General features: G+C 41.8%; 1 protein-coding gene across 1 annotated transcript in view; it reads right to left on the reverse strand.

The window, feature by feature from the left end:
• The window catches only part of RAPGEF6 (Rap guanine nucleotide exchange factor 6), a 218,188-nt gene extending 194,795 nt beyond the window's left edge, over positions 1 to 23,393 (reverse strand). Inside the window, exon 1 of the mRNA XM_015429532.1 lies at positions 23,325 to 23,393. Within this exon, the coding sequence (XP_015285018.1) occupies positions 23,325 to 23,393 (69 nt within the window). The remainder of the gene's footprint in view (positions 1 to 23,324) is intronic.
• Positions 23,394 to 25,638: the final 2,245 nt, after the last annotated feature.

Raw genomic sequence — 25,638 nt, forward strand, 5'->3', positions numbered from 1 at the left:
AATAAAAAACTACTGTTGTGAGGCTGTCTGCCAACACAACACCTCGGATGAGGAAGAGATGGAGGAAGAGATGTCTGCCAACTTCCTCAGATGAGGAAGAGATGGAGGAAGCTGGCCTTAGTCTTCAGATGCTGCAGACAAGGTGGAGACTCCATCAAGTGCAGATGGGGAGTCTCAGTCTGTCAGCATACCATGCCCTCAGTCCTGCAGCCCAGGATCAGAATCCAAAGCAGAGGCTTTGCCAGAGCCTCTGGAACTCTGGAGAAGGCGGACCAGGAGGGAGGTGCAGGAGCGGTGCTATAGTGCACAGTTGGCAGCCCAGCACCAAGCAACTTCTGCCTGTGAATTGGAGTCACTGCAGTATCACGGCTAACAGCCCAGTTGGTTGCTCAGCCATGGATGACTTGCACCTGTCCCTGGATGACTTAGCAGGTTAAGGAGTCGCACCTGGCCTTGAATGACTCCTGATAAAAGCAGCCAGAAATGGGAGAGTCAGTGTGAAAGCAATCTCGGTGGCTTTGTTGTAGATGTCTTTGTGCTTTAACCTTCTGGACTGTGACCTGGCTTGTGCTCTTTGGATTTGACCTCCTGGTTTGATGACTGGACTGTTGACTAACTGTGCTTAACCCCAGATTGTTTTTGGACAATGCTTCTTGCCACAAGTGCCTACCTGAACCACAACTACTATTGTGGGCAAACAGCAACAGAAGAAAGTATACCTAACAAAAGTATAAATTCAACAGAACACCTGAAGGTAAACAGAGAAATCTCTTCAAGTCGCTGAAGGTACTTTACTAGCTTAGGTTTTTAAGTGGGTTTAGCAGATAAAAGCATTCCTTACTGGAGTGGTGCAAAAATACTGAAGAACATACCTGAATCAACTATGACAGGATAACCAAATAAGAGCTGGAAATATACTGCATCACTTAACAGTTTTGCTGCTATACAACTGTTAAGAGGATTTGCATCTCCAAGAGACGGAGGATGAAAAAGTAATAAGCATGTAATAAGCATGTAAAACACCACAACAAAGTTAACCAAGCTTCCTATAATTTTTCTCATTAACTGTCCCCAAGCAAGTATGCATAGAACTGAACTCAAAATCTTTATTTAAAAGCACTGCTGTATTAACTAGTACTATGCATCTTTATTCAGTCAATTATATTAGCCATGATGTTTAGTGGATTATATTAGACATGATTCAACTAATAATATAATTATTTTGGAATCCTTAAATAAATATTAAGGAACGACAGAAGAACTTAACCACTTTAAAAAGCCACTAACTGTGGTTATACGAGGAACAGCTATATTTTCAGAGACTTGTCAGTAATGATGGCCACTCTCACACTTCCTGTCCATTATCAGTCACATATTTTACCACAAACAGCCTTGAAGTGGCTTTTCTTCCTCTAGCATGCTTCCATTTTCTGTTTAATTGCAGCTACTACCCAACTGGAAACATGTACAAGGAAATCTGCAACATGGCTTCAAAACCCACATGAACATGAGTTACAGTTCTATAAGTCCCAAGAAGCGGGTAACCCTTTATGCCAGTGTTTTTATGTTTTAAGCAGATTTAGGGCTTTAATATGAACACCTTAATTTGAAGAAAGCATTCTGAAAACGAAGTATTTAAAGCTGAAGCCCTCACACATTTCTGCTGGAAGTCCAAAATTGCAGTCAAGATACAGTTTACTCTTTAGGCAGAACTTAAAACAGTTCTACGTGGTCAGCCATGTTGGTCTGATTCTGTCACTCCTGTGCTCAGTGGCAGTCGGAGGCAGGGACACACCATCACATGGTGTTCCCTTTTTGCCCAGCCTCATTATCAGCTGCTCTTAGTCCTTTATTTGCTCTCTTTCATACACAACAAAAAGAGTGCTCTCCCTGAAATCTGAGTCTGCAGCTCCTTCCCTAGATTTGGAGCCTCCCTGTTGGCCCCAGCTCACCTTGGGAGCAGCTCTGCCAGGTTCTGCATTCTGCTGCCTGGTTCTTTTTACCCCCCGTTCCGGAGCCTTTTCCTTCCTTGAGAGCTATATCTGTTCCTCCCTTGAGAGAGCCACCTGCAAGTAAGTTGCCCCTTGGCAGATTCCTTTCTGTGCACTCCTTCCTTCCTTCTCCTAGTTAGGCCCACGTTTTTATCAGGTTCCACCCTAGGAAAGGGGAAGCTGACCTTCCCTCGCTGCTTTTAAACTCAGCCAGGCCGGCAGTGTTGCAGGGCCCATGCATGGCTCTCCTTCCTCACTAGTTCCTTCCTATAATTAACTACTATGATTAATTTCACATTAAGAAAGTAATTAGCTGTAAATGAACTGTTATGATTCCACCAAATCTCAAAAACACTTGTCTAGTCATTGTTATGTATATGGATGGTCGGGGACGCAACATCTCCTGACGATGCCAGGCCCCAAGGAGGCCAGGCTGGCTGCTACCAGGGCCAGAGTTTTTTCGGTGGCGGCTCCTACCTGGTGGAACGAGCTCCCGGAGGAGATCGTACCATCTTTGAGACGTCATCTTTATGGAAGATCATTCTGGAACATCTAGAGCACTTATTATATTGTAATATTGTAGTAATGATTTTATATGGTTTTAACGTGTTTTATGTGTTGGCTTGTGCCTATTTGTGAGCCGCCCTGAGCCCGCGTTTGTGGGGAGGGAGGGCTATAAATTGAATTTATAAATAAAATAAAAAATAAATGGTAGTAGACCCATTTTCCCTAACTCCCCCCACCAAAGCCTAAATTCGAGTAAGTGTCAAAAGTTTCAAATTAATTAGGATAGATACAAAAGTTCTACTGAAATAAATGGGGGGGGGACCTAAGATCATTTTCCTACTATGATGAAAATACACTCATGACTCTTGCAGATACAAGTATTTATAGGCATTTAAACATTCTAACACCTGGAGTCTTTCAGAAAAGGAGCCATTGTCTTTCACCATAAGGATGGATGCCTTGAATGGAGTACTGTTTTTCATCATATTAAAGAAAAATATCTGAACCAATGCTTATGAACAGTTGTTTTGGCCATGCCATGTCTACATTCTTTTCTTTTTTTTTTTAAGGCAAAGCCCTTTTGGTGTAATTCCAGTTTGTTTTTTTTAAAAACCAATAAAATTTGGAACAAAACTTATTGTTTCCTGGAGGTAATTCTAAGTATTATTGATTTATTCTGAACTATAACCCATCCACTAACCTACTTGTTTCAATAATCTGGTTTGCAGCAGAGCTGAAATACTAAAAAAGGAAGGGCTAAAATAACCTTTCATCAGCCTGCTAATTTTCAGTAACGAAACAAATTCAGCACTGAACATTTGCCAAAATATTAAATCTATGCTCCATGTTTCCACAGAAGACACTAACAAAACCAACTTTTCAGTTAGAATTTATTTTTTAAAAATCACATTATCTTAATACTAAAATTCTGTATCACATAACTGAAATCAAATTACAACAAAATGGTCAATCCCAAAACGTATCTAAATGAATAGTATTGAACCAATATATAACAGCCTGCCAGACAGTACTGTCAGTCAGTACTAAGAACACATTCCTGGGAGTTAGCCCCATTTAACAGACTTAAACAGGATTCCAGGTAGGCCTACTTGAGATTGCTCTCTTGGAGCTTGCTTGGAGATCACATTTCATAGTAGTGTAACCATGGATAAAAGGTTACCTCGCAGTTTAGTAAAAGATGTTGTGGGTACTAAATGCTCAAGAGCTTAATTTGAACTTGGAAGTGGTAAAAAAACAAAAAACAAGCCACAACAAATAATAGCGCCATACTCGCATTTTGGAGAAGAAAGGCACAGGGAGCAGACAGATAATATTTGAACACTTTTCTCAGTGTAAAAATGGGCAGACACAAATAATATGCACTAACAAGAGAGAAATCCCTTGCACCTCTGCAATATATATGTGTTATAATTACAAGGAAGAGCGCCTGCAGTCAGTTCTAACTGCTTCCTACAAATATTTCAAAAAATTAATGAGGCAATATAACATTACATGCCCCCAAGTCAAGAAAACCATGCTGTATTTTTTCTAAACAAGAAAGAAAATACCATATGATTAAACATTTAATGGCAAAAGATCAGATGCAATAGCTTTCTTACAATGTTCTCTAACTTTGTGCACCAAAAAATTACAAATATTGTGGATAAGTTATGTACATGAAAGATGCCTGCCAAAGTTTTTGAATGTGTTCTTACATGCTACATTTAATTACTTTTGAAATGGAGGAGCTCTCTTTTATCTGCTTCTTTTAATGAGTTAGAGGTATTTACAAAAGTGATTCTGAAATCTACTGAGGGAGAACGAGATCAATAAAAGTTAATATATCACCTTTACAAGTGTCATATCTCAAACAAGTCCACAAATAACACCACAAAGGTTTCCAAAATAAATCTTTAGTAATAGTAGTCTTGGAAACAAGCAGTGCAATCCTAAGTGGAGTTACATTTTTCTAGCACTTCAATAGACTCTTCCTAGGATTACATTTAACAAGTGATTGGAGGTAATGGAACTTGATGGTAGAAGAGGTAGCAAAATCAGTTTCTCTGGAGATACAGAACATTAGAGGTGGCTTACATCTTGAGAAGACTGAAAATAAGGGTTAGTTTAAATTATTTTCAAAGTACTTCTCTCTTCTCCATTATAAATAAGACAGAGACTATTCATTATAACTCCAAATGTGTGGAACAATGGTTTCCAGTATTAGAAAACTTGATGTTCAATGACACATTAAAAGATGTGGTGCAGTTTCGGTGACTCACAGAGCAGGTGTGCTCCATCACAGCTCTGATGTGAGCGCCCCGCAAACGTGCCGATGGGGGGGTTCTGAGTTGATCTTGGACCCCCCAGATCCTTCGTAGGGGGGTCTCAGCCTGGGGTGCGAGAGGTGCCTCTCCCAAGGCGGAAGCCAAAGGATTGAGGCATCTTTTTGCCCTGATAGGCCTCCGTAGCATGGAGCCAGCATGGCACCAAGAAGCGCACACCAGACAGAGCGTATAAGGATCCTGAGAAACAATCCTATCTACATACCAAGCTAACACAAGTACAAACATGAGTGAAGCCATGATCCAGCAAACAATCGATAAATCATTACTAGTAAAGCCGCCCCAAAGCACCAAATAAGCAGAAGGGGGAGGGGATTGCCCGATCCCGAAATGACTGAGTTTAAAGCGGGAGGCTGAAAGGGCGGCTCGAAGGAAGTGGATTGCGATGAAGTGGGCGGAGGACCAGCAAGAAAGCGATACATTTCAGACTTACTGAGAATGTTTAAACTTTCCTCTTGTATAAGCAATGACACAGCGAGAGAAAAAATGGCGTTGAAAGCGAAACTTATAATATAATATAAACTGCCAGCACAGCATCGCCGGTCACCAGACCGGAAGTAACCACAGACTTTCCCAAACTGACTGCTGTAGCTTTGCGCCTTCTACTGGACCCGATGACCAACCTTAACGTCAAGCGGGATATACTGCAAAAGGAACTCAAAGAAATTTCAGTGAGAAAGAAATAAAGCAGATGTTCCTGAAGCAACAACAGAAAGTGGAAGATGGACCTGAGGAAGTGGAGGAGAAAGAAGAAGAAGAGAAAGAGGAAGAAGAAGAAGAAGAAGAGAAAGAAGAAGAAGAGGAAGAGAAAGAAGAAGAAGAAGAGGAAGAGGAAGAGAAAGAAGAAGAGAAAGAAGAAGAGAAAGAAGAGAAAGGAGAAAGAAGAGAAAGAAGAGAAAGATGGGGAGGGCTGCGATACCATCTAGAAGAGTCTGGCAAAATTCTCTAATCCTGAAGCAGAACTAAAAATTAATTTGGACTTTGATAAGAGGAAAGGAAATAGCAAAATAGTTTAATTCTGATAGCATGTTGTTTATTTTAACATATAACTTCAATTCTATGATATTCACACCTTAGTTAAAGAGACTGATTGCTTGGCTTAACATTTCTGCATTAGTAATCTTCATGTTCTACTACTATGATAACAGAGACGTATCAATAACTTTATATGTCTGTATTATGGATCCTTGTTACTCTTATTTTAGGTTGTTCCATTACCCTGACCCTGTAGTTTTGTAGATAAGAAAATTTTAAAAAAATTAAAAAAGAAGTGGTGCAGTCAAAGCAATACTATAGTATATTAGCACATTTTTGAACTATCAATATTATCAGATTAATTATTTCTGCAATGCTGTTCTTTTTTTTGTTGTTCTTGGTAATTGTAAATTCATAGGTTTACCTATAGAATGTACAATATATGTTTGTTGTATGCTTGCTAAGGTAAAATATAAATTTTAAGTTAAAAAAAGTACTTCTCAAGTATAAAAAGTAAAGGTAAAGGTTCCCTTGCTCGAAAGCCAGTCGGATCCGACTCTAGGGTTGCGGTGCTCATCTCCGTTTCAAAGCCAAAGAGCCAGCGCTGTCCGAAGACGTTTCCGTGGTCATGTGGCTGGCATGACTAAACACCAAGGCGCACGGAACGCCGTTACCTTCCCACCAAAGTGGTACCTATTTATCTACTTGCAATGTCTTGCTTTCGAACTGCTAGGTTGGCAGGAAGTTCTCAAGTATAGGATGCATCTAATCTGATATTGTGACTTTGCCAAGATTGTCAAGAACATATCTTTAGAAAGGAAAAGGTTACTATATTAATTCAACATATGAAGTGCCCACATTAGGCTAATGCTGACGGGATGTATTGTAAATCTCAAGGACAGCTCAAATAATCAGAAATAATGTCAACTTCATAAAAATCTGTCATTTTAATAAAGCCAGTTGGATGACCACACATTCTATACCCTCAAATTTCTAAGTCTCTGTCCCCAAAAGAAACACTGGGTTTGCCTGACAACTCCCATGCCGCATCAATAAGCTATATGTGAACAGAGATGGGATAAAGGCAAGTCAGATAACACCTCTACATTGAAGCCTCCTGCAGATCCAAGCTGAACGTTTCCAAATGTTTCTCCAAAACCATGAGAGCCATAAAAGTCTTTTAAAGGTTTCTTCTAAACAGGAATATTCTGTCTCTTGTTGCAAAAAGCAACATCGTGATATCATAGTGATATCACTCTGTATCCAATTAAGCTCTACTATAGTTATGTTATGACTTGTCAAGTGTCTGACTTCCTACCATTGGCAAACCTATTGAATAACTGTGCATTAAAGATTATTTTAATTATATAAACTGAACAATACTCAAGTGATCTGTCAACATTCTTCTTAACATATACAACAGAGTTTATTTTTATTCACTAGGTTATAACCGCTTTTCACTTCTGCAGATAATTGTTAAAGCATCTTGAGTATTTAAAACTATGCATAAGACATGAAGAGGAAACAAAAGGTTAAAATGTGTTAGGTTCACAACAACTACACACACACAAGTTTCAAAATCCTGCATCATGACTTCAGAAGGTTCTGCTTTCAGATCAGCTCCAAAGATGTTACATCTATTCCACTTATACAGACGCCTAAAGCCAAACAGAACAATAAGAACATCCCTTGTGTAGCAATGCAAAGGAAATTCTTCCAAGGCGTGTGTCCTACAATTCAGGACATCCTGACTCACTGGTTTGGTTTGCCAATTGACTTTTCATGATATCTAAAATGGGAAGCAGCAAGACAGGGTTTGGCTCAAACAAAACAGGATATAATGGGTAGCATATGCGAGTATCCCTACCTGATATTTAGGCAAGTTTTCAATGTACAATAAAAAGTTGTTTAATCAATATATAGTAAACAAATATGCCATAAAGGAAACAAACAGCAAAGCCTTAGTGCAAACAGGCAATTTTTGCACCCATATTGCACCTAAGAGATTTAAGAAAATTATTAAAAACATGAAAAACTCTACTTCAAAATGCCAGTTATTTCTGGAAACAAGATGCAGATGTTTTCCTCTGTTTAGCTCAGCTGTGCAACAGCACAACAAGCCCTTTGTTATGTTGTCAACAGGAATCTTATTACAGCCATTTTTACAGTATCCATCACTAGAGGAATGTGGTACACACTTGGATATTAAAGGAGAATTCATAATAATGGCATAAGCAGAAAAAATATGCAACCAGAGGAGAATTTCATGAGCATTCTCCACTATTTTAAAGCACAGACAAATATTTAACCCTTCCAACAATAACACAAAAATGCAACAGAAAGAAGATACTTTAAACAGGATGTGACAAAATAAAAGGGGAGGGCGGGGTACACACTGAATTAATAACAGTTAATAAATAAAAGGATGAATGTAAAACAAAAATCCTAGGACATTCAGTGTGCCTTTTTGCACAACCTATACCATGCAAATACTGGAGACGTCCATAATGGATTGTGCCCAGATATATTGTTTAATTCACAGCTGACATGTATTTACATTCTCTTTGGTATATCCTTCAAAAACACTCTTGCATAATTCTGAAGAAAAGGTGTCAAAAGGTGTCAAACTGAAGGTAAAATTGCTATGTGATAAGCTTTATGTTCTAAAGGCAAAGTATAACCAGTACCCCCTGAAAGAAACATTGGGCATGAGATCATAAAGTTCTAAAGTTAACGGTAAATCTGCATGCATTCCCAGGGTCTTTCTTTAATTTTCACCTAAGGAGCCTATGAACTGCATAACCACCTCTAAGTTTCCTGAAGTAGTATGTTGCATCTTGTTTCAGGAGACAGAAGGTACGCTACTAGGACCAAAAAAAAAAAAAAATTAACAGAAGAAGTTCACAGGACTCTGGTTGTTCCCCCCAATCAAGTGAGTGATCATTACTGTGAGCAGTGAAAAGAGAAATGGCTTCCCTTTTTTAGGTGCACATTAGTAAGAAGAAATGTAATTACAGTGATTTTAGAAATTTAAAAATTGTTCTGTTGTCATGGCATAATCGGTCCAGTTTTCCTTTCAAATCCCCTTTGAGTATTATAAAATATATTTTAAGCAGTGCAGTAAAGACACTGGCTATCATACTATTAACCTGTGCCTTACTTTATTAACTGCCAAAAGCTGAGACAAAGAACACAATAGTCAATGATTCTCTCACTTCAGACTTGTTCTCTTTTAGTAAAACAGATCCAAATAAAGTTTCACATAACTGCAGATCTGTCTTCTCATTTTTGCCAATGCACATTATGAATAAATACATTTAAAAGATTTTTCACAAACTCGCCTTGGGCTTATTACCCAGCTTCCTAGAAAGTCCCCACAATATCTTGAGATTATGGAACAAATAGCCCCAAGTACTTCAACAGTTTAACTGGACCATCATTACAAAAAGTCAGTGATATATTTGTTGAGATGAGTATCACTGCAGAAGCTAGTTTAACACACATACATGAAGTATTCTATCTGTTTAAACAAGAGCCTACATGTTAGTTCATAAGTTTTGCATATTACACAATTAAGCACTGGAATGTTACCAGAGAAATAAGAACTTGTTCCTGCAGAAAAATTTAACAATCTGTACGATCAAGAATTTAAAGCTTGAATTTTAGTTGAGCACACTGGAACACACAGTAGTATACCCATAATAATATCTACTATGCTAAAAGAGGTTAAAGAATCATTTATAAACCACAATATTAATGCAGTTCTAGCAGAACTGAGTATCTCAGGAGTAATTAGATCTTAATTTGCAGCAAAAAGCTGTATGTGAAATTTGACATACAAATGACTTTATGTACCGATACATTTTCCTGGACAGTTTTTTACAAATTAAATTAATAACTGAAATAGTGAAGTGTTATTCCAGTTAATCACTATAAAAAACAAATGAGTTTGACACCTCTGAGAGAGAGAGAGAGAGAAGCCCTAGTGTATTGGCACTTTCCAGCTCTCCCATTGGCTGTGCTGTGCGCTCCATCAGCCACTGGCCTGTCAACCGCCCCTCAAGAGTACTCATATACCACTGGCTGGATGCTGGGTCCACTCCTCTCCCCCATCCACTGCCGGCTTAGCCACTCTTCCCTGTCTGAATAAATTGCCAAAACAGCTGTCTCTACTGATGAAGATGCTTCTACTGCCGGCTCCGTGGCTGGCTGGCTACTGAAGTGAGCCACCGGTCGTCAAACCATTCCCTTCTCCTCCTGCTGTGGGACTCACTTTCCCCTCAGTGGCTATTGCTAGGCACCAAGCAGGGGCAGTAGGTCCTTTGGCCTTTGTAGGGACATCATTGGAGTCAGCCCTGACTAGGGTTGCCAGCTCCAGGTTGGGAAATTCCTGGAGATTTTGTGGTGGAATGTACGGAAGCCAGAGTTTAGGGAGGGGAGAGGCCTCAGCTGAATAGAATGCCATAGAGTCCACACGCCAAAGCAGTTATTTTCTCCAGGGGGAGAAAGATCTGTTGTCTGGAGTTCAGTTGTGATACCAGACGATCTTCAGACTCCACCTGGAGCTTGGCTACCCTAGGCCTGGCAGCACCCTCTACTAAGTGACTTGATGCCACTTGACTGGCATGATTTAACTAGGCCTGGCTACTTGCTCCTTTTCACCAGCAGCAGCCTCCCTAGGACAGCCAGTGTAGTGCAGCAGTTAGCGCTTCAGACAAGGGTCTGCCAGACCCAGGTTCTTGCTGTGGAAGCTGAGTGGGTGATTTTGGACTAGTCACAGGCTTTCAGCCTAACCCTACCTCACAGGGTTGTTGTGCAGATCAAAAGGGGAAGAGGAGAATGATGTAAGTTGCTTTGGTCCCCACTATGGAGGAAAACTGTACTTTTCCTCCTGGGGAACCATTGTTGCCAATCTCCAGGTGAGGGCTGGAGATCACTCAAAATTACAACTGCTCTTCAGATGGCAGAGATCAGTTCCCCTGGAGAAAATGGTGGACTCAGTGTCATTATACCCTGCTGAGGTGGCCCCCATGACAGCCAGTGTGACAGTTAGCACTTCAGAGCAGGTCTGCTAGACCCAGGTTCTTGCTGTGGAAGCTGGCAGGGTGATTTCAGACCACTCACAGATTTTTCAACCTAACCTACCCCACAGGGTTGTTGTGCAGATTGAAAGGGGGAGAGGAGAATCATGTAAGCTGCTTTGGTCCCCACTGTAGAGAAAGACTGTATTTTTCCTAAGCAGAGGCTGCAGGGAGGGGGGAGGAGATGGAAAGCTGAAGTCAGAGGGGCAGATAAAGCTAAATTGATGGTTGCCTGGGAAGGAGATAGGGGTGCCAACTCCAAGTTGAGAATTTCCTGGAGATTTGAGAGGTGGAGCCTGGAGAGGGTGGGGTTTGAGGAGGGGTGTGCCATAGACTCCACCCTCCAAACCAGCCATTTCCTCCTGGGGAACCATAGTTGCCAATCTCCAGGTGAGGGCTGAAGATCACTCAAAATTACAACTGCTCTTCAGATGGCAGAGATCAGTTCCCCTGGAGGAAACGGTGGACTCTGTCATTATACCCTGCTGAGGTTACCACAGCAAATTGACACTGAGTGCCCAAGGCTGAGGCACCTGCCCAGAGCCTCTTTCTAGAGCTCGTTGTATTTATTTCCACAACAGGCCTTATTCCTAGTTTAAAATAAAGTTAAAATGCATTTAAAGACATAAAAACAACAATTAAAACATTGGTCAGGAAGGTTCACTGAGGAATGCCAAATCAAACCAAAAAAAAGTCTCCACCCTCTGGTGATAGGAAGGGACAGATAATCTCCATGCAGAGAGACAGAGATATAAAATTTCCAGAAATTTTGACAGCATAGGGAAAAATGAATATTTTGCTTTAAAAAAAACAACAAAGGGGGGGAATTAAAATATATGCAATACTTACTGACCTATCAAACCTAAACTAATGTTACTGCTTTAACATCAAATGCATAATTTATCTCACTACGCATATAAAACTGCAACATTTGATATTATTTATAGAATTTAAAAGTTATAAATGCCTTAGTTTTGTACAAGCAAAACTGCACACATGCGCAATACCTAAGAGAGAGAAAACGTAGCACCTGTACCTCAGTTTTTGCTATCTGGTAAGAGAGAGTTCTCTGTGAAACTTCCATACTTTCTCAGTAGCTTTGTTACTTTTTGTACCCTACCTCCTTTCTGATCTTTTTTCTCCTTCCAGCAAGTTAGGGCAATAAGTTACTTTTTTGGTGGATAAATGTCCCATAGCAGTTTGAGGGAAAGGTGAAAAGGTCAACCATGTCAGGCAAAAAGAACAACAGAAGGCATGCAACTGTTGAGAAGCAATGAAAGCCCTGTATGCTCCCCTCATGAAGATTAGGCACCTTTCTAGATACAAAAATGCATCAGATTTAAGAGCAGTATATGTTGGCAGGATAGCCACCTATCTTTAAAAGCATTTCACTAATTCTAAAAGAGAAAATATTTCATAGGAGTTTTTTCGGTAGTCCCCAAAATTTCCAATTTTTGCATTGGGGAAAAATTGGGGGGGGGGAGAAAAAATGGGGCAGATTTTTTCTTTCTTAATTTCCTCTTTTTTTCTGGGACTTCACATCTCTAGGGAGAATGTTCCAGAACTTTGGTGCCACAAGCAAGAAGGCTCTCTTCTGGGTTGCCATATGCTTACTCTCAGATGGTAGGCTCATCTTTAACAGGGCCTCCAAAGATTACAGCTTGGCTGGGTTTATAAGGAAACAGGCAGTCCTTCAGGTATGTGGGTACCATTCCATATACCTCTTTGAAGGTCAACACCAGCACCTTGAATTTTGCTAGGAAGCAAACTGGAAGCCAGTGTAGATGGACCAAGACTGGAGTGAGATGGCCCCTACTAGGGACGTGCATTTGGATATGTCCGCTGGAAGTATATATCCAAAAAATACCTTATTGTTTTTACTTGACATATTCGGGTCTTTGGATAGTATCTGAATTTTCTGGGGATACCAGGAAATGGATCCCAAAAAGTCCCAGAAATATTTGGGAGTAACTCAGAATATTGGAAACCAGCATTTTAAGGTTCCCAGGATGGGTTTTTCTCTAATTTTACTGTGTTTTGTGTCTCCCTGGGGCTTGGTATAGGCCTGCCATATTGTTTGGCTTTGATTGTGTACTTTGACATTAGTTTGTTGGTCTTGCAACATTGTACACTTTGCTCAAGTTGGTTTGTGTTATGTTTGCGGTGGATTCTTGGGTTGTACAGTGCTGTAGATTCTTGGGGTTTACATTGGCTTGAGTATCTTATTCTACATCTGTTGGGCTTGCAACAGCCCAACAGTTTCATTTGGAGGATTCTCTGATTTGACATTTGTTGTGCTAGGCTTACCACATTGTCTTGTGCTTCTGCAGGACTCCCTGGTTCTCCATTGCTTCTTTGGGCTTGTTGGTTCTGTTTGTATTGAGAGGTTTTTGGCCAGTTTTTGCTTTGCTTGCTTTTGAGTGGTTACTGATCACCCTGCAGAAAGCCTGATATTTTCCCCCATACAAAACAATGGAGGATAACTGAGGGCACCTTGTCCAGGAACCCATATAACTGGACCTCTTGGTCCAATTCACTTGAAGCTTGGAGATAATTTCATTGACAGACACCAGCAACTCTCCTGCAATTTTTTGTGCCACCAGAAAGATTCCCATACGGAATAACCAAATAATATTGGAATCGGGGGGGGGGGGGATCCAAATACCAAACTGGTTTTTTGAACCCAGAAAACCAGATATATCTGGATCTAGAAAATACCTTTTTTTTTCTTTAGGTATACGCCCCTAGTCCCTACCATACACTCCGGTCAATATTCTGACCACAGCACTCTGTATCAATTGATGTTTCTGCTTCTCAAGGGCAGTCCCACATATAGCACATAGCAGCAATCTAATCTAGATGAAACCAGGGCATGCATCACAGTGGTCAGATCTTTTCTGCCCAGGAAAGGCCACAGCTGGCTAACCAGTCAAAGCTGGTAAAAGGCACTCCTGACCACAGGTGCCACCTGCCAGCAGTAGGACCAGTTTCAAGAGATCCCCCAGAATACAGACCATTCAAGGAGAGTACAATCCCATCCAGAACAGGTGACACCTTAAATCCCAGGCCAGACCTTCTGCCCACTAGTAACACTTCTGTCTTGTTAGGATTAAGCTTCAGTTTATTAACTCACATCCACTCCAAAACTGCCTCCAGACACTGGTTCAGGGTTTCTACAGCCTGAATCAGCTGGAATTATGCGATAGAGCTGAGTATCATCCACATATTGCTGACAACCCAGTCCAGATCTCTGGATGACCTCACCCAGCTGTTTCATGGAGATGTTGAAGAGCATAGAGGAAAAGGCGGAACCCTGAGAGACCCATAAGTCAAAGACCAAGGGGTGAACAGCAGTCCCCCAGCACCACCCTTTGAAACCTACCCTTGAGGTAGGAATGGAACCACTGTAAAATGGTGCCTTCCAATCCCAGCCTAGAAAGGCAGTCCAGTAGGATACCATGATCAATTATAACAAAAGCCACCAAGACGTCCAGGGATAATCAACACAGTTGCACTTCCTCTGTCCATCTCCCAGTGCACGTCATCTATTAGGACAACCAAGGCTGTTTCAGTCCCATAAACAGGCCTAAACCCGGACTGGAAAATATCTAAACCATTCATCTCATCCAGGAAACTTGATGTTGTCCAGCCACCTTGCTCAAGAATGGAACACGTAAAACTGGTAGATAACTATTAAGATCTCCTGGAATCAGGATAGGCTTCTTTAGAAGTCGATGCACCACAGCCTGTTTCAAGAGTCATACAAGCAGATGGTTGGCTTCAAACTTCCAAGTAATCCACATCCTCAGACTGAATAAGATGAAAAGTAAGTTCCCTTTGTCTCCTCACCTCTCTGTGGTTTGCTGGGATGGAAGCAAGCTTCAATTTCCCAGATTCCTGCATTAAGTCAGCCCACCAAACTGGACCAGGAAACCATCTGTCACCCTCCACACTCAAATAGAGGTGAGAGGAAGTGTAGAAGCACTGCACATGTTCATGACTCTCATGTTGAACCAGAGATGCATGTCAACATCTTAATGCAGCCACAGTAAATATGAATCATGAAGTGCTTTATATTAAACTAGGAGTAATGCCCGTTGTGGGAAGAAATACAACGAGATCTAGAAGGAAGCTCCAGATGAGTGTCCTGACTGTGGCTGGTGGGGCGGCAGAGGGAAGCGGAAAATAGAGGGAGGCAAGCCATGTTTCTTTCCTTCTGCTTAGCTATAAGGCAGGGCTGTCTCAAGTCATTTTGCTGCCCCAAGTGGGTAGAATGGGAGGACAGCCTCATGGTAACAGATATGGTTCTCTCCACCTCTGACTTATTTTTTGAGAGGGAGGGGGGTGTTATGCAGTGGCAGCTAAGGTAGAAAAGCACCTCCTCCTGTGCCATGTTTTCTGGGTTCCAAGGGTCTGGAAAGTAGTTCCATAGCTGATTACACGGTTGCCAACTCTGGGTTGGGAAATACCTGTAGATTTGAGGGGTAGAGCCTGCGGAGGGCAGGATTTGGGGTGCGGAGGGACCTCAGTAGGTCATCTGGACATCAGTTTTAATAGCTGGAGATTTCCAGGTGCTGCCTGGAGGTTGGCTTATGTTAATTTGGGGCTATGCAGTCACAGCTAAGGTAGAAAAGCACCTCCTCCAGTGCCATGTTTTCTGGGTTCCAAGGGTCTGGAAAGTAGTTCCATAGCTGATTACGCAGTTGCCAACTCTGGGTTGGGAAATACCTGTAGATTTGAGGGGTAGAGCCTGGGGAGGGCAGGGTTTGGGGTGGGGAGGGACTTCAGTAGGGTATAACGCTATATAATCCACTGCCCAAAGCAGCCATTGTCTCCAGGAGAACTGATCTTGGTCATCTGGACATCAGTTTTAATAGCTGGAGATTTCCAGGTGCTGCCTGGAGGTTGGCTTATGTTAATTTGGGGCTATGCAGTCACTGATAAGGTAGAAAAGCACCTCCTTCTGTGCCATGTTTTCTGGGTTCCAAGGGTCTGGAAAGTGGTTCCATAGCCAATTACACGGTTGCCAACTCTGGGTTGGGAAATACCTGTAGATTTGACAGGTAGAGCCTGGGGAGGGCAGGATTTTGGGTGGGGAGGGACCTCAGCAGGGTATAATGCCATAGAATCTAGTGCCCAAAGCAGCCATTGTCTCCAAGAGAACTGATCTGGGTCATCTGGACATCAGTTTTAATAGCTGACGCCCTGACTGCTACGTCACATTGGCTATCATACAGGGGCCATCTCAGCAGAATATAAGGACATAGAGTCCACCATTTTCTCCAGGGGAACTGATCTCTGCCATCTGGAAAGCAGTTGTAATTCTGAGTGATCTTTAGCCCTCACCTGGAGATTTGTAACCATGGTTTCCCCCAACAGACACTAAGGGGAAATTTATTTTACCTCAGAACATCAACAGCAAACTGTTTAGAATGTTAGAGGCAAAGGCCAGTGAGGCCACGTATGCAAACGACCTCTGTGTTCCGAGGCAAAGGCGAATCAGGCCACATATGCAAATGACCTCTGTGTTCTGACTGGCTGTAGGGTGGGGGGAACAGCGAACTGTTTAGAATGTTGGAGGCAGGACTCAGGCAAAGCAGCCAGTGGATAGGGAGAGACCCTCTGAATGACAGATCAGAGAGCGAACTGATTTTGGAGCGTGTTGGAATGTTCAGGGAAGTCCATGACCAAAATAGAATTATATATACTGGAGGATTAGACCACTAGTCCATCCATGTCAGTATAGCCTATTGCGACTGGCAACAGCATTCCATTGTCTCAGGAAGTTGTCTTTCATATCACCTACCTGACCCTTGTAACTTAAGATGCCAGAAACTGAACATGGGTCTTTCTGCATGTGAAGTAGATATTTTACGGCTGAGCCACAGTCCACCAGCCCTCCCCCAAGCAGATTTAAATAGCTAGGAAAGGCAACAGTCATACAAGCAGGTAGTAAGTCTCAGACTTCACATGCTCAGACTGGACAAGCCAAAAAGTATCCCACACATTTGGGCACTGGCACCCTCGGACCATCCACTCTTGCCATTATTAATGTAGAGTCCAAGTTGGAACAGATACAAGAGATGTTGTTTGTAAAGTGCTTAGTAAAATTATTGCAGCAGGCTGCAGAGCAGTCCATCTCTTCCTGTAGGCCAGAACCCAACAGGACCTCAATTACCCCTGAACAGTTCTGCAGGTCTACACTGTGCAGATGCAATGGTGGTGGAGAAATGTTGTTTCTTCACCATCACAGGCACAGAGCAGGCTTTAAAATGAGCTTTAGCCATGCCTTGTCAGATTTATCCCAAGTCTCTCTCCAGTGTCCCTTTAGTGCCCTTTTCATTGTTCATGGTCCCTTAGTAAACCAAGGGGTCACCTGAGCTCTTAGACCTGAGATAGGGTACCTAGGAGCAATCATACTGATTACCCATGTCATTTCCTCACTCCAGCAGTCAACCAGGGCATTGACAGGAGAGCCAACCATACCAGGAAGAAAGTCTACTAACACCATCTGAAAACTAGTTGGATCCATCAGGCTACGGAGCAGATCTTACTTGATCCCTCACCCCCACAGAGTCTTGGTATCTCTGTGTCTAAACCACAGCAAGCAGTGATCTATCCATGACAAACAAACCATCTTTAATTCTTCAGATCACCTTCTTCCTGCCCAGAACAGAAGACCAGATCAAGAATGTGACAGGCACAGTGTGTAGCGTGAGCTATTATCTGAGACCAGTCCATGGTTGTCATGGACACCATGAAATCCTGAGCCACTTCTGACAGTATAGCCTTGGCATGGATGTTGAAGTCCTCTAAGACAACCAGGAGTCTTCAACACCACCTCCAAGACTACCTCCACCAGCTCAGGCATGGAGAAGCTGGGCACGTGGTACAACAGAATCACAATCCTGTCTCTCACTCCTAACACTAAACACCCTTGATATAAATCAATCCACAGTTTTAAAACAGAATTTTAAAACAATACTGTCACAGACAACTCACACTGCTGCAAATGTCTTAGGTCCAAAAACAAAAGAATTCTTAGGACTTGACATTTGACAAGTCCTTTTAAGGGTTACAAGACACACTGAGGTATTTGGTACAGGAGTACACTCTGGGAGACTGCCAAGCTCACTGCTACTGCAGGATGGTGGCAAGACCTTTGTATAACACTTTTTTGTTCCTTGCTTGCTGTACATCCATTTATCTTCTCCATCACGTGAAAAACTGAAAAATGCTTAAAGCACACCTGAACAAACTAACATATAGAGGAACAGACATGCTTCTTTCTAAACCTTCAAAATTTATTTATTATTTCAATTTATATCCCGCCCTTCCTGCAAGCAGGCTCAGAGTGACCAGAGTGAAAATGCCGAATCAGATGCTAATTCTGGATACAGAAATAAACTAGTTATCCTAGTATTTTTCAAGGACTTTATTGGGACAGTGCGATATAATGTAATGAAATTCAAGATACTTTTCTTTCTGTAGTTAGAGACTACATGTTTATTCAAAAGCACGTCTCACAGAGTTCAACAGGGCTTACTTTCAGGTATGAATGCACAGGACTGCAGCCTGTGTAGCAGGAGGAAGTTGGTGGTATAAAGGAGTTCAGTGTTGTCAGAAATGTTCAGAAATGTAACTGCATGTTCTTTCTTTTATCATAGGGATTTCCTTAAAATATGCTCCTGCACTGTAACACAGAGAACTAAGTAATGGCCAAAATCAAAAGAAGCTTCTGAAGATGTGCTCCCTCTTGGGATCTTCCTCCACCCCTTGAACTGCAGACTCCCATGCTTTCAAAACTCTCATCAGTTGCAAAAGAGGTTTGCCATAAGGAGAAAACAGGGAGTTCAAGAAACACAATCCCAAAGCCTCTTAGGCATGCAGTGCTACTTGGGCGGATCCTTGGATCCAGGCCATTGGTTTTTTAAAGAGCACATAATAAAACTTCCCGTTTTGTTTACTACAGTGTCGATGGTTTCTATTTTCAGCTTTTATTCTTAATAAAAAAGCAAAAACTAATGTATTTAGATGTGCAGTGTCTTGTAGCTTTCCCTAACACTGCATATATACATGATTAATTTCAAAAGGCCAAATAGTACAATGAGCAAATTTATGTATATGGTATGTTACTGAAATAGGCTTGATAAGAAATATTCCCTGTATTTCATTCCCTCCCCCCCCCATATGTCCAGTTCAAAAACATTCTATTCCCATCTTTCCCATCAGGGCTTCAAAATGTTCAATTAGTTTTACATTTCAAGTAATAGTATTCTTCTTAGCTAACAAATAAGTATTATACTGTACAGGCTAAGAACAAATAAACTGCATATGTAGTATTTATTTACACAACTTGCTTTGCCATCACCTACCTACTCAGAATATATCATAGCAGCTTCACCAGCAAAACATCAGGAAACATGATCTTATGCAATGTTGCAGCAATATTATGCAAGCATTATAGGCAGGTGTGCTGACAAATATTTTGATACATAAATGCATTTATACATATTCTCAATAAATCCCAGTCCTCTGTGAGACTCTTACTGCACATTATTTAATCAATCGTCTCAGCTGGGCGGGAAAGGCTTGCAAAAAAACTCCTAAACCATTAGCCAACTGAACTGGGAACAGTCATACTAGCTCAGGTTAAAAGGAGAGAAAAAGATCAGGTGGGTTTGATTTTTGTGTGCTTCATAACAGAAGAGCTCCATAAGGGGGAAAAACATGTAATCACTACTTCATATACAGAACATTTCTACTTCAGCAGGGATTTAGTAAACTATTGTCCCGCTGTATACATGAACTTGAAGGGACACTGGTGAAGGAACTGTCCATTTGTTTATTTAAAGAGACACTTGTAGTTAAAAAATGGTGGAACCTGGGTTTTGACTCTTTCTTATTTCTTCATATGCATAAAGTCATTATTCTGTGCTGGAATGACTGACCAGCTACTGGTCCATTATTTCCATATAAGCTTTCTCTGGGGTTTATTCCAACCCTATCTCTGCACAAAGCTGAATGCTGCTTTGTTCCCATAGTTACATTTGGTCATCCCGGTTCCTTGTATTTTTTTTCAATTTTGAATCACCCTTCTGCTAAACATAAAGTTTCTCTGACTTAAATTGCAATTTTAAAGCATACTTGACCCACAAGCACATAAAATGACTACCCAACAGGAGTTAGTGGCCACAGGTTAAAACAATATTCTCCTCACAGCTATCTGGAAACTGCTCATCCTATCTGGTTTGTACAAAAGCATGGGTTTGTGTGTAAATGCTGTCAAGTCCCAGGTGCCTTCAGGTAACCCCATAGGGTTTGCAAGGCAAGAGACTAACAGAGGTGGTTTGCCATTGCCTTCCACTGCATAGTGACCCTGGAATTCCTTGGTAGTCTCTCAACCCCCCGGAATTCCTTGGTAGTCTCTCAACCCTCCTTAGCTTCCAATATCAGGCTAGCCTGAGCCATTCAGGTCAGTGTGTATACAACAGTTATATTGCTGTTTCAAATTCCAGTAGATTGGGGCTATTTTATATTGTTGAAATCTTTGGGTTTTCTATTATAGAAGTTATAAATGCTTTGATTAAAAAAATTATCAAGACAGAATTCTGTATTTTAACAGGGCAAGATTCCAGTCCAGTAGCTCCTTAAAGACAAGATTTCCAGGGTTTAAGCCTCAAGAGTCAAAGGGAGACACATCCCTGAGCCCTTATATCCCAGTCAAAAGGAGGGAGGGGTGTTGCATAGAAGTCACGATGCAAAGGTACAATGCAAAATATGATCAGCTTGATTAGAGTAGGGGAGAAGTGATATGGGGCAGAAAATTAGCACATGAAGTGAAATAAGACACCTGAAGTGAAATAAGACACCTATGTCACTGTTCAGTCTGGGGGGTCCATTGTTCTAAATTTGTGAATGAATTTAAGATGCTTTTGAAATCACCTGAAATTGTCTTTTGACAGGACATTCATATATCAAGCATAAAGCAACCAAATATTAAAGTCAGGAGCACTGAGGCAACAAACTCACTTTTATATATTGTACCTTCAGTTTTCACACCACTCTCAAGAGGTCAGACAAGGTATTACAAGAGTTTCAAGAACATAATAATTTAAGGGGGAAATGCAACAAAACAAAGACATAGTTGAAAATAAAAATCACTCCACGCCTGCATAACACTAGTCCAGGGCTGCCCAACCTTTTTGAGCCATGGACCTTTGACACTTCAACAGAGATTGGTGGAAAGAACTACAAAATGGCTGCCACAGAAGGCAGAGCCAACAACAAAATGTCAGGGAGTGAGATATACATTGCTACAATAGTAGCTGTTGAACATCTCAGGCAGAATCTCTGTTTAACAGGATAACATATAAAATGTGCATTGTTTAAAAAAAAATCCGGCCTATACACAAATAAGTACACGTATTGAGATAGCTAAGAAACGCTTATCTGGCAGTATCTTTTTGTAGGCTTCTAATGCATCTATGCAAAAGGCTGTCCCAGCTATCCCCTTTACCTGAGCCCTTTGCTCATGAACCCAGCCATTTTTAATCAGCACTATTATTTATAACAGTGATTGCTGGTGCTGAAGAGTTAGTGAGAGCTCCTTGCACATGTGTACAGTAAGAGAGAGTCTGGAAAGATTGATAGGAACATAAATGACTTTGGGAAAGTGACAAGAATTTGATATGATCCTATTATCAACTTCCACCTGATTTATAAAAATACTTTCAAATCTGGAAGATCTGAAGACTTCAATAAAAGTTCCAGTTAATTAAGCATTTCAGTCATGTAACCCTATCATGTTTAGTCAGAAGCAAGTCCCACTGTGTTTGTAGAATATCATTCTGCTAGTCACACAGGTAAAGTATTGTACACAAAGCCACTGTCAACATCAGATACTCAGAAGCCCTGCCTGGCCCCATCCACTTTTAAAAAACACTTGGTTGTCACCATGTTGGGGGACCAATGGCCTAGCTGACTATAAAACTCAACATAAGCATGGTTGCTAGCAATAAATGTAATAACTTGCATCCAGATTTATGCATTAAGAACTGGGGGAAGTCAATGTTTGGACTAAAATAAAAATTAGAAAGCACACTAACAATAAAAATGTTTTTAAAAGACAACATCTACAAGCAATGCCTCATACAAGCACTGTCCGCAAAACAAAATAAAGCCAGTTCGGTCAACAGGAAATATTTTTAAAGTGATGCTAATAGTGCCATCCTAAACAGTGTTACACCCTTCTAAATCCTTTGACTTCACTGTAAGTCTCTAAGCACAGAATATTTAAAAGTTGTAAGAGGAATAACAGCAAGAAAAGCACACAAGATTGGTTAAGGTCAACTAAGCATAACTTTGTCCTATGCATTAAAATAAGGCATAGGACAAACCTATGGTTAGTAACTTTAATATATTTTGTAAAAAGCCCTTGGTCCTGGAATCTTCACTAACTGAAACATCAACAGAGAACACTGTTGTTCACTGTCAACTGAAAATGGTTATCTCCCAATACTGTTCTCTTTTTCTCTTTCAAATGCAATCATAACCTGGAAATAACTTGGAAATGCAAATGATTCAAGAGACTCCACTCAAACTTACCAATAACAACAAAAAAAAATCAGGCAGTGAGTACAACACAAACCCCCATTAACACTGGTCTTATGTAAGCTACACTCACAAAGTAATTCTAGTTCCCAGCTAAGCCTTTTTTAACCCAAACCATATTTCTAGAAGAATGGTAATACAATTCTATGCAGAGTTACTTCTAAACCCATGGGTTTGGATGGAAAAAATTCTGCACAGGTTTGCACTGTACATTTATCAATTTAACAAATATCAGCTAACCAGCTCAGTAAGAAATATTATACTAGCATGATACATGAGTTTTAAACTATGATTTTATCTTGTGCTCAAATAACTGGTTTTTCCATCACCATTCTTTAAGACTGAAACAAGCAGGCTAAAGGTTCTTCTAAATGTTTCTTGGCCCAGGAAATAAACTTAAGTGTTAAATTCACAGAAGGCCACTGAGCCTGCAAGGCATTTAGTCAGTGGCAAAACACATTTAAAAGACAAAAAAAAGATAAATAGTTGCATCGTGACTTTGCACTAGGACAAAATCAGGCTGTTAAATAAGTCTGGATAAGGGCTGAATCATATAAGAAAGTTCACTACATGACAGGCCTTCTGTAAGGAAATGCTAAGGGACACAGGAGAGTACACACGTTTGAATCCCACATGCCTGGCACAGAAGCCTGCTACCAGCAGTCTTGGACCACAGAATAAGCAAAACAAAACAGAAACGTGTGACTGTGTCACAAGTGGGTTCCATGCAATTTCCTATATGGAAGTAACAGCCATGTTAAAAAGTGCTGGTGTGAAACATCCGTAACGCTTAAATAAGCAAGAAGATGAGATACCTCTTGAGTTCTTTCTGATGGTTTTTTCCGCAATGCTTGTTTAATCCTGGGATCCACACGCGATGTCATCCTATTTCTCCACTTGTAGAGATTCGTAGGGGAAGGGGGGGGGGAATCGTTCTAGAACTACACAACTTGTAGTTTCAGCTTGTCATGAATCTTCAGGAATCCACTCAAACCCGAGTTCTAGTATCAACTGCTCTGAATATTTCTCTCCCTACTTTTTAATAATTCAGAACAGCTGGCATTCCCACAAAAGGAAAGGCTTTACAAAGATCTCCACTCATCTGGTTCGTTCCCCGTTTCCTCTGGCAGGTCCAAAAGAGTGGAAAACATTCCGAGCTTTATCTCGCTGCAAACCTTAAAAAAAAAACCTTTACAATGCAGTCAAAAAAACGAAAAGCAGTAGCCACAACAGCCTCTTCTTGTTCCAGCGGGAAACTTGGGAGAGTAATCCAAGAAAAGACCTCATAACGCCACAAGGTTCAAAGTAGAAAAATATTTTGGAAAGGGAATGGGCGGGGGTGGCTTCTGGAAGGAGAGAGTGCTTGGGGTGGTCAATTCTTTATTTTTTCTTCCCGGAAGCGCCAGTGAGAGTTGGTAGAGAGATTGTCGGATTAAGCACATGGAGTCCTGGCGAAAGGTGGGGTGAGGGGTAATGAGGGCCAGAGGCAGGACCGAGGCAAAGTCCGGGGTTCAGCCATGGGGGAGAAAGATGGGAGCCAAAAGGAGTCCAGAATGGACCGGGGGGGGTGAAAGAGAAAGGATATTAAATCCGGTGATGAAATCCTAGGACGGGGCAGAGGGAAGGAGTTGTGCGTGCGGCTCCGCTTGTAAACGGAAGCGTTGAACTGTACGGGGGGTGGGGGTGTCGGCTGGGATCTGAGGGGGAGGGAGGGGGGGCGCTCAATGCCTCCTGCGGGCGCGAACCAAAAGGCAACCTTGTCCGCGAGGCAGCAAGGAGAGGGTCGGTTCCCAGCAAAGCAAACGAGCGTGGGGAAAAGGGACCTGGAAGACAGTCGGCCTGGCAGGAGAGTCAGTCAGTCGGTCGGTCCTGTCGAGCGGGCTCCCTCCTACTCGCCCCCTTCTTCTTCTCCTTTCTCTTTCTCGCTCTGCCCCTCAGCAGCGAGGCGACTTCCACGCGGGGCTCCTCCAGGCTCTACCGACGAGTGGGGCAGGCGGGAGCCTCATTCTCAAGCGACGCACAAAAGTCCCCCCCCTCCTCCTCCTCCTTTTCTTTTTCTTCTTTTCTTTTCTTTCGGAGGCGGGCGGGCTGACTAGTTGGAAGTTACCGGCCAGAGTCTCTAGACTTTCGTCGGCCCGCCCGCTCTCGCTCTCAGGAACACGCCTGGCTTTCCGGTTCTCGTTTCCTTCAAGATTGAGAAGTGGATAGTGGTCGGGACGTTGGTTTCAAGCGCAAGGAACAAGCAACCCTTAAATCTCCTTTGCTCTTCAGAGAATACAGTGTTTCTTTGTTGCTGTTTTTCCCCACTGCCTGATCTGAAATTCTGTAGGTGCATGCCGCTTTTCTCTCCGCGCTATCTTTTGTTTCTTTCACAGATAAGCGAGAGCGGGCTCCTTACACAAAGTATCAGTTGGCAGGAACGAAGGGAGGAGAGTGGCTTTCGGCTCGTCTAGGCGGGACACCATCAGACTCCACCCATCCTCCTTGGTCCGTCGTGGAACGAAAAACCATAGAGATAGAGACTAGAGAGATACAGGTCCCTGAGCTTCCGGTCTGGTTGGAGATTTCTGCGGTCTCTGTCAAAGTGGCTGGAGCTCAAACAGCCCTGCATGGAAGTGAGCGGAGCCTAACATGCCTCTGCATTCTGCCCGGAGAGTTCGAGGAAGCGATTTTAGGGACAATTTAACTAGTTTCGTCTTTTCTGCAACTTGAGGTGTGTTTTAAGGTTGAGGATATCCTTTGCTGTATCCAACCTGACGGTTTTAGTTACTTGAAACACACGTTGGTGAACTGATTTCACTTGAAAACCCACTTCATAGAATAGTTATTGTACCGCCCGTCAGTTTCATTTTGATAATCTGTATGTATTGGGTAGTACTGCAACGGGAACCTGGGTTTGTAGCACTGGATCTCACCAACAAAGATCAAATGAAATCTTACGTCAAATTCAGCCAGGTGTGGAGTTTATAATGCTAACGATGTGAAAGCCACACAGCTTTGATGTTCGTACAATCAGCCTGCTACTATCTTATATTTGTGTTTGGAAAGCTTATATTCAGAGTTCCAGTTAAGTAATATGACAAAAAGTTTTTGCAAGACTTCTGATACGAATTAAAGGACGAATTAAAG

The sequence above is a fragment of the Gekko japonicus genome, unplaced genomic scaffold (genome assembly GCF_001447785.1).
Source record: "Gekko japonicus isolate JY-2015 unplaced genomic scaffold, Gekko_japonicus_V1.1 scaffold304, whole genome shotgun sequence".
NCBI lineage: Eukaryota > Metazoa > Chordata > Lepidosauria > Squamata > Gekkonidae > Gekko > Gekko japonicus.